Source organism: Gopherus evgoodei, chromosome 3, assembly GCF_007399415.2.
Source record: "Gopherus evgoodei ecotype Sinaloan lineage chromosome 3, rGopEvg1_v1.p, whole genome shotgun sequence".
Classification (NCBI taxonomy): Eukaryota; Metazoa; Chordata; order Testudines; family Testudinidae; genus Gopherus; species Gopherus evgoodei.
Genome location: NC_044324.1, coordinates 71,963,830 through 71,974,309, shown reverse-complemented (window position 1 = coordinate 71,974,309; position 10,480 = coordinate 71,963,830). Strand labels below are relative to the sequence as shown.

The 10,480-nt window shown below is 43.0% G+C and overlaps 1 protein-coding gene across 1 annotated transcript in view; it reads left to right on the top strand.

Moving 5' to 3' along the window:
* The first annotated feature begins 481 nt into the window (after positions 1-481).
* The window catches only part of ELOVL4 (ELOVL fatty acid elongase 4), a 67,630-nt gene continuing 57,631 nt past the window's right edge, over positions 482-10,480 (top strand). Inside the window, exon 1 of the mRNA XM_030555802.1 lies at positions 482-729. Coding sequence (XP_030411662.1) covers positions 630-729 — 100 coding nt within the window. The 5' untranslated portion in view covers positions 482-629. The remainder of the gene's footprint in view (positions 730-10,480) is intronic.

The following is a 10,480-nucleotide window of genomic DNA, read 5'->3' as shown; positions in this document are numbered from 1 at the left end:
AGTACATAAAGGTTGCTATAAGGAGGCGAGGGATGGCTAGCCACCCAGGGCAGGACAGCGGGCTGTCCGGGTGGGAAAGCACTGGGACAAGCACAGGTTAGACAAACACCTGCCAGACCCCGCGGGGCCAGGTGACCTAGGGGTCCCCAGCCAAGCGGGAGGAGGGACCGTGGCGGGGGGGGAGGGGAAGGAGCTGGCAACTGCCGCGTTCGCCCTAACCGGACCCAACCCCGGCAACCAGCCCCCGCACCTACCACTGCCGGGCGAACTCCCGTCGCAGGCAGAGGCTGAGCCCCCGGCCGTCTGCGCCTGCGCGGCCGGTGATGGAGCCGTGTCTGTGGGATGCTGCGGCGAGACAGGGGGGGAGGCTGGAGGCTAGGTCACATGATTCGAGCCGAGCGCTGCGGACCTGCCCCCGCCGCCGGACTCGGAGCCCGGCGCCTGCTCCGCTGCGCCCGCCCGCGCGCCCTGCCCGCGGGCACAGGCCGGTCAGCGCGAGGTGGAGTCTGCGGCGAGAGACCCAGCAGCGGCACACACTTAAATTACGTGCCCGGCGCCAGCAGCAGCAGCAGCTCCGGCACTGAGGCACCGCAGCGCACCCGCCCCAGACACCTCTGCTGCTGCTCGCCATGGGATCCGCCGCCGAGCAGCCGGGCAGGGCCACAGGCCTCGTGTCCAGCCTGCTGAACGACACCCTCGAGTTCTGCCGCTGGAGCTGGAGCATCCGAGGTACCCGGCGCCGCTTGCACGCACCTGCTGTGCCCCAGCCTCCACTGCGCCGCAGCCAGTGCCGTGCCCCGACCCTGCTTCTCCGCAGCTGTGGCTTCAGCGCCCAGCCAGTGCCGTGCCCCAGCCAGTGCTTCCCCCTACCCCGCCGGGCCCCAGCCTGTGCTCCCTCCTAGCCCCCGCCGTGCCCGTCTCTGCTCCCTATTCCCCGCCGGGCCCCAGCCTGTGCTCCCTCCTAGCCCCTGCCTTGCCCATCTCTGATCCCGTTATTCCCTGCCGGGTCCCAGCCTGTGCCCCCTCCTAGCCCCTGCCTTGCCCATCTCTGATCCCGTTATTCCCCGCCGGGCCCCAACCTGTGGTCCTTCCTAGCCTCCGCGGGGCCGCAGCCACTGCTTCCCATCTAGCCTCTGTTTCCCACCCCATTCTCTGCCTTGCCCCAGCTCTCCGCTCATTGTTAGCTCTCCAGCCCCTATTACTGTATATCCCCTATGGATCTCTTTCCCTGCCCTGATGGAACCTGCCTATGTCGAGCGCCTTCTGCTGTACAGTATTGTGTTCCCCTCCCCGTTCTCCTCATCTCCCCCAGCATTCCTGTCCGATCATCCCTCGCTCTCCACTTAAGTCTTCCTTTGCCAACCCCTGCTGACCCCATCATCCCCTGTTACCACTATCTATGCTTTCTTCTTGGCCCCTGCTACTCTCCACCTGCCCCTGCCATGCCTACTATCTTCAGCCTTTCTACCGCTCTTTTCTTCCTCCAGTCCACTCTGGAGAGTGGCTGTCCCTCCCTGTCTTCCCCCTTTACTCACTGTCACTGTCATACAGCGGTCAAAATGGCTCCATTCCTCTAGGCACCATCTCTCTGTACAGAGCACACAGGTATCAGAGGGGTAGCTGTGTTAGTCTGGATCTGCAAAAGCAGCAGAGAGTCCTGTGGCACCTTATAGACTAACAGACGTTTTGGAGCATGAGCTTTCGTGGGTGACAGGACTCTCAGTCCATTAATAGTGCATTGAACAGTTCTGGTTTTAGCCAGTCAGTGGGGATGAGGGAAAGAGCAAGGTGCCCTCCATCCTTGCAGGTGAATTATGAAATATTAGTCTCTTCTGCCTCAGCTTTCTCTGTTGGGGTCCCTGTTCAGTTATAAATACTGAGAGCTTATTGGTGTAGAAATTGCGAAGGGGAAACCTGGAGGTTTTGGAACCTTGGGCAAGGTAGGAAGCAGTTTGCTGTTTTGGGATAGGCCTGTTAAGTGGATGTTTCTGCTAAAATGATCAGCAGTGGAATAGTTAACAGTAATTGATGTTCAAGTGGTCATCTTTAGGTTGCAGAGTTATCCCAATGATATGACATGGGATAGGTTCACACTTGTCAGAGTTGCTTTTCCAGGCAGGCTTCAGGCTCAGGATGACAATAATGCATCTGTTTATTCTTAGTTTGTGGTGGGTTTTTTTTGGTTGTCTATAACAGGCAACGGATTCCACAGCTGTGCAATGACAATGTATGGAGCCTTGGTTACAAATCCTGGGAACTCACTACTTCATGAGCTGCCTTTCCCCTTCCTGCTCTGCAGCCCCCCACCCCACAGCCATCTGTCAGATAATAAATTAAGCTTATGTTATAGATACAGAGAGCATATTTCATGATCTGCCTTTCTACCCTAGCTTCTGGTTTTACCTTGACATATTTTAAATATTAAATTAATCCAATGCACTCATCTCTGCTATGGTTCAAATCTTCCAGAAGACAGGATCAAATGGAAAAGCTGCAGCAGAAATGCATTGCAATGAGCCAGTGTGTGCTACACTGAATCTATTTGCATATACCCATGTAAACATGAAAGATACTCTCTTCTCCCTGATCAGTGCTGTAGTCAGACTGAAAGAAAATAGTAGTAAGGATCTCCTTACAGCCTTTTTATAGAGAAGAATTTTTGTAGTTTTCCTGCTTACTGAATGTGTGTTTTTACTGGCTACTGTGGTACAGTACAATAACGGTAGTGATCAAAAGACAGAGATAGAAGAAAGAAAATCCAAGAAAAGGGTTATTACAAAAAACAGCAGCAAAAGAGATGGCTCTCTTCTATTAAAACTGCATATTAGAGAAAACTTTCTGACACTATGCAGTTTCTTTGTGCCATAGGCACTAATAGATGCCCTTTTGATATTTCTAAAAGTATGCTGAGCTTTTTTCTAATTAGATCTTCAATAATTTTTCATTATTCAGTTAATTGCTGGTACTGAAATAGTATTCTAATATAGGATTTAAAAAAAATTAAATGTCAGTTACATTGGAGAGGGGGAGACTGTTTCTTGGAGGCTCCCTGCGAGGACAGTCGTGGAAGGGACCTAAGCCATACCATAATTATTTTATGGTTTCTTATTTATATAGTGGTAATATGTGTTTCTGCACAATCAAATGCAGTAATATAAAAAATATTGCCTCATGTTATTACATAGTCTGTGTGTGATGTGATGTTTCAATTCATGACAACTGTAGTGTCATCACATGAAAATGCTATGTCATCAGATAAGACATGACAATGCCCCAAATTCAGTTTATGGATGTGTGGCAGTCTTGCTAAGTTCACTGCTATTCTGTATATGCTTTTACTTGGGGAAGAAGGACATGGAGCATCTGGATGCCCCTCTTGCTAAACTAATCCATTTTAAAATCATGAATTTACCACCACCATGTCTTGAAGAACCATAGCAGCGATATTGTTCAACAACCAACACAGAAGAAATTATGTCATGCAATCACATTTCACAGCACAGAGTATGGGCAAACATCACTACGTGGTATAATTTCATCAACTAGTGATACCTTGGATCACTATTACTGAATGAAACCATATTGAAACTTCACTACAGGAACATTATAGACTCATAGACTTTAAGGTCGGAAGGGACCATTATGATCATCTAGTCTGACCTCCTGCACAGTGCAGGCCACAGAATCTCACCCACCCACTCCTGTAACAAACCCCTAACCTATGTCTGAGTTATTGAAGTCCTCAAATTGTGGTTTGAAGAAGACTTCAAGCTGCAGAGAATCCTCCAGCAAGTGACCCATGCCCCATGCTGCAGAGGAAGGTGAAAAACCTCCAGAGCCTCTGCCAATCTGTCCTGAAAGAAAATTCCTTCCCGACTCCAAATATGGCGATCAGTTAAACCCTGAGAATGTGGGAAAGACTCACCAGCCAGCACCCAGGAAAGAATTCTCTGTAGTAACTCAGATCCCATCCCATCTAACATCCCGTCAGAGACCACTGGGCATACTTACTAAAAAAGAAATTTATAATTATAAATTATTTTTATAATTATAATATATACTTATAAATAATTATTATAATTGATTCCCATTACAACCTGTTTATTCCAGCCTTCCCACATTACTTTTTGTTTTCCCCATCATTCGTAATCATGCATCCCACCCTCTTACCTCTCCTCATACAATAGAACCTCAGAGCTACGAATTTACCAGTCAACCACATACCCCATTTGGAACTGGATGTATGCAATCAGGCAGCAGACACAAAAATAAATAGTACATTACTGTGTTAACTACTTTAAAAAAACAGCATTTTTCTTCTGCATAGTGAAGTTTCAAAGCTGTATTAAGTCAATGTGCATTTGTAAACTTTTGAAAAGCCATAATGTTTTGCTCAACTTCAGAGTTACAGGCATTTCAGAATTATAAACAACCTCCATTCCTGAAGTGTTCGTAACTGAGGTTCTGCTATAATGCACAACCAGACCTTCCTGCCACTTTGCAATGTGGCCAGCTTTCTTTCCTTTTGCTGCCCCAAAAATCCAGGAATATCTTGGCTCACTTCTCAACTTTGGCATAGACTTCCTGTGCTACCATAGCTCCCCCCTGTCATAAGACCACCAGGAAGAGAAAAATATTGTTGGTTTTTTTTTTAAATCAGTTTTATCTGTCCTGGGATTATTGTGATAATCCCCATTGTACTTTTTTCATGGTGTCACTATAGGGCAAAGTTGTTGTTTGTTTGTCCTTCATATTCAAAGATGACCATGACATTACTGGTTGGTTTGGTTTCTGTGAACAAGAGAGTGGCTGATTAGGCCAGTTTGAGCTTTGAACTTTCTGTAACACACTGAACGAGAGATGCCACTATGAGTTACTTGATTAAGAGCGGACATGCTGCTGTTGTGATATTTATACTGCTGGCACTTCTGCTATGCCTCAGTAGTTCTCCTCTGCTCATAGACAGTAGCTCTGGTATGGATGAGACTTCGCCAAGTAGAACGATCACATGTGAGATCTTCCCAAAACTCTGGGTCATTGCTGAAATGCTGGAAGGGTAACTTGAAGGAGTCTTTGAACCATTTCTTCTGGCCTCCCTGAGAGCATATTCTCTCCTTTAGCTCCACTATAAAAGATCTTCGGCAATCGCTCATCTAACATTTTGGGGACATGGCCTGTGCATTTCACCTGTGATTTCATCACAGTATGGATGGTTGGAATACTTGCCTATATGACAACCTCAGTATCTGGAAATTTGTCTTGCTTTCTTATCCTTATCAGTTTCCTCAGACAGCCCAAATGAAAGTGATTCAGCTTCATAACATGGCACCTGTATACTGTCCGTTTTTGCATGCCTACATCAAAGTGCATACAAACACAATGGCTTTGTAGACCTTCAGAATTGTTTGACTAATTCCTCTGCACTCCCACACATTTGCTTGTAAGCTGCCAAAGGCCATACTTGCTTTGACAAATCTGGCATTGGTTTCATCATCCATGAGAACTGCATGTGAGTTTACTGCCAAAATAGGTGAACTTGTCCACTGCCTGGAGTGCTTGGCCATTCACTGTGATAGTAGGGTCTATGCAAGGCTTCCCTGGTGCAGGCTGGTATATCACTTGTATCTTCTTGATGTTGATTGTGAAGCCAAAATTGTCACAAGATGAAGAGAAATACTCCACACTCCACTCAATGTCAGACTCAGATTTGTCATTCAGGGAACAGTCTCATCAGCAAACAGAAAATTGTGAACAGTCACTTTCTGTATCTTCGTCTTTGCCTGTAGTCTCCTCAGGTTGAAAAATTTGCCATCAGTCTGGTATCTGATGCCAGTCCCAATGTCACAGTCATGAAAGGCATCTGAAGCATGGCAGAAGAGGCCTGGGCCAGCACACAGCCCTGCTTTACTGCATTGAGAATGGTTCAGATGACTCGCAGTCATACATAACACGAGCGAGTATGCCATCATGGAATTGTCTAACCATTACAATGAATTTCTCCAGGCAGCGTTAAGGTCATTTGGATGCCCTAAATGTACATTCCATTCTTTAATGTGTTTGGATTTCTTGTAAGTTTAACCTTCACGCTGAATTTCTGTATTTAAAAGGCTTGGTTTTGAGATAAAGTTACAGGGATATTGCAGCTTTAATATCCTGTAATGTAGCTTTTTGGTCTTGGAATACTTTTCTATTCTTTCTTGTCTCTTTAGGCCCCAGTCCTGCAGATACTTAAGCACGTGTAACTACTCACGTGAGTAGTCTTATTGGAGTATATGGGAGTATTTCCATGAGAAGCACATGTATAACTTTAAAGTCTGATCTTAAACATTAAACTAGGATGGATTGATTTAAATCAGGAAGCCTTGATTTAAATCAACTTCAGTTTGTATTTTGCATTTGTATTTCTTACTTTCTCTTAAAAAAAATTGATTCTCATTAGTTGGTATAATTTGGTACTACTTTTTGTAGGGAGGACACTCTACATTTATAGCTTAATTATTCAGAGATTCTTAAATTTACGTCTAACATAAAAATGTAAGTGACAATTATTTACTAGATATTACTCATTGTGATGCTCACCAAGGGTACCCAGAGTTCAGAGACACCTAAGCCCTACCTGCCCTCAGCATAAGGAAGTCTTTTCTGTGCCTGCTGTGGATCATCTCCCTGAAACTCACTAGTCTCTGCAAACACAAGCACCACCTTGCAGGCCTGCCTTTCTGTACAAGTAGTGATAGGCACATACCAACCTTCAAGTCCATGCAGCATTCCTTGTAGAATCTAGCCCCTTATCCATTAGACACTAACAGAATTACCAGACCTGCTGTTCCCAAAGGAACAGTATATACCAGATTGTAAGAGTCAACTCAGGATCGCCACTTTGCTTAATACCACAGCACTTAGAATGTTTATAGTGAAAATACTGTGACTTGAATCTTCTTTAAAATGTAAGAATATTGGAAACAAATTATTTCTAGAGACAAATTTAACTAACAAGTTAAGCTTCTTTAAACAGGAGGATACCTCACCGAAAGTTCTCTCCAGCATTTTCAACCAAGCCTGGCTTAGACCCCTCTTTTATGAAGCAAACTTGCTGTCCATTTAGTGAAGGATGACTGGTTGTCTTCTTTGTCCCCCCAAAATATAGTAGAGTAAACCTCTGATGTGCAACTCAAGATATGGTCAGTTCCCCCCGCCTTGCTGTTTGCTTCTTCCTGTTACTTTTCTGTCTTTGAAGAAGTTTTTTTTTTAATATATAACTCTTTAGCATTTAGATAAGACTATGGAGGGGGAGACCTACTGTGAACTATAATACTTAATTTACATGTGAACAGCACAACTGGTAAACACTTCTTGTCTGACACATGTGTTTTTCACCTTTGCTGGTGATCAGTCCCTAAGAACATGAGAACTGGCCATACTGGGCCAGACCACTGGATCATCTAGCACACTATCCAGTCTTCTGGCAGTGGCCAGTGCCAGATGCTTCAAAGAAAATGAACAGACCAGGGAAATTACAAATGATTCATCCTGTCATCCAGACGCAGCTTTTCACAGTTGGAGGTTTAGAGACACCCAAGCATGGGGTTGCATCCCTGATCATCTTAGCTAATAGCCATTAGTAGACCTATCCTTCATGAATTTATTTAATTTTTTTAAAATCCAGTTACACTTTTGGCCTTCACAACATCCTTTGGCAACAAGTGCCACAGGTTGACTGTGCAGTGTGTGAAGTAATTCTTTGTTTTCATTTTAAATCTACTGCCTATTAATTTCACTGGGTGGCCTCTGGTTCTTGTGTTATGTGAAGAGGTAAATAACACTTCTGTATTCACTTTCTCCCCAAAATTCATGATTTTGTAGCTCTCTATCATATCCTCCCCATTAGCCATCTCTTTTCCAAGCTGAAAAGTCCCAGTCTTTTTAATCTCTCCTCCTATGGAAGCTGTTTCATAGCCCCAGTCATTTTTGTTGCCCTTCTCTGTACCTCTTCCATTTCTAATATATTTATTGAGATGAGGCAATCAGATCTGCATACAGTATTCAAGGTGTGGGCGTACCATTGATTTATATAATGGCATTATATTTTCTGTGTTTATCTATTCCTTTCCTAATGGTTCCTAACATTGTTAGCTCTTTTGGCTGCCACTGCACATTGAACAGATGTTTTCAGAGAACTATCCACTATGAGCCTTTCTTGAATGTAATTGTATGTATAGTTGGGATTTGTTTTCCGGTATGTGTTACTTTGCACTTAACATTGGATTTGCTCTGCCATTTTGTTGTCCACTCACCCAGGTTTGTCTATTTTTTGCCATTTTGTTTGCTCAGTCACCCTAGATAGACATAGAACGTAATTTTCAGTGTATATACATAATTCCTTACACAGTATCTGTACGTGCATTTTGCAATAATACTGATGATGAGCATGGACACCAGCTTTGATCTGGGACCTCACATGGCATCCTTTGAACTAGAATATACATACCAGACCCAGGCAAACCCTGTAATCCCTGCATGCCTCCTTGCCATTTGGCATTAATTGGTTCTTGGGTCACACTTATAATGTGGGTCTAACAGCATGTGGATGAAAGTAGGAATTAAAGAAACAACACAATTTTAAAATGCTGGTTTTATTAGTTAAATCTACTTTAAATGTGCTGGATACATAAGGAAATAGATGTAAAAAGTTTTAAATTGAACAAAACACAGTTTTATTGAAAAAATGTTCTTTGTAGTTAGTGAATTGAACTGATTGTTTGTCACCACATCCTTCAAGATTTTTAGAATTAGCATCTCTCATCCTCGCAGCTCATTTTTATTCACAGAGTGGAAGAGGAAAACAAGCTTTCCTACTTTTCAACTTCCAATCAGGTTCTCAGTTTTGAATGAGTTAGTCATCGAACTGAATCAATTGAATAAACAGAAAACAAGAAAATAGTCTGACTGCACCCACAGCAGAGGCCACTGTTGTCAAAAGCTGGTTTAGCACTTCCAGCTCTGGTTCCAGATGGTAAGCCAGTGATTTCCACCAGCTCATTTTAAAGAATGTCAAGCAAACTCATACTTAAGGCCAGAAGGGACCATTGTGATAGTATGGTCTGACCTCCTGCACATTGTCGGTCATAGAACTGCACTCACCCACTCCTGTAATAGACCCATAACCTCTGTCGAGTTACTGAAGTCCTCAAGCCATGATTTAAAGACTTCAAGTTACAGAGAATCCACTATTACTCTAGTTTAAACCTGCAAGTGACCTGTGCTGCTTGAATATTGATTTGATCTGAACTATTATATTGTACTAAGTTTATGCCTTAGAATAAGTGGTCATAATTTCAAATTTACCTTTATATGATCTTGTTAAAAAAGTGAAACCTGTTTAATTTATATTTAAAAAATCCAGTTTAAATGAAAAAAAATCAGAATTTAAAAAAAAAATTTCTTCCTCTCCCCTTCCCCGTTTTAAACTCTCCAGGGCAGGGACTACATCTTGCTTGTGTATATACGCACACACAGAAACACACAACACCTAACACAATGGAGACCCTATCCCTCCTATTTATTCTTCTGTTTAATCTTAGTTATCTTTTTTTTCCCCATTCTGTCTATAGCTTATTCTCCCCTTACTATTTTAATTATCTGTTCTCCTCTCCCACACGATCTCTTTCCTCAACCCTATATCTCTGTGTACGGGACATCTGGGGCTTTTGGGAGCTCAAGAGGTGACAGAGGCAGTTTGGACAATCAGGCTATGTAATCGTACCCGTTACAAAAGTAGCTAGATGATGGTACTGAAATGATCATCAGCAACAACATAGTTAACAAGTCAAGCACTGGCATGTTTATCTTTAGTTTTCAGAATTAACACTCCTTTGAGAAGAATGAATTCACATCAGTCTGATCAAGAATTGTTTTAGAATATCTGCAACCACACAGGAAGACAACATTGCATCATACTTTGTTTTAAAAGGAAATTAACATGGAAAGCTGTTACCATAAAGCTAATGCAGTTTAAAATCTCAAGAAGTTAAACTGGCAAAATTAAGTTCCAACAGCAATATTAACTTAAGTTGAATTGTACATATGAAAGTATTGTCTATTCCTGTAAATTTTTTGTTAAGTGTCAGGTGTAATACACTCATATCATTAAAATATACAACAAAATAGGTTCACAAACTTTTTCATAGCATGGGCCATGTCTTTTGTGGATCACTTCCCTCCCTGCTTGTGCTTACATATGTCAGTGTGAAAAAGCAATTCCTTACATGCAAAACTAGTAGCAGAAAAGAATTAATATATTAACTTTTTTTTTTTTGAAGCAACAAAACACAAGCATCACCACATGACCCATGAGTGCTACGTGGAACACTGGTGGTACATGAACCAGTTTGAAAACTGACAAAATATACAGCAAGTGTAATGTGCCTTGTTAATTAATGCTGCTGGATTTTTAACTTGCGTGTTGACTTCTTGTGTTTGT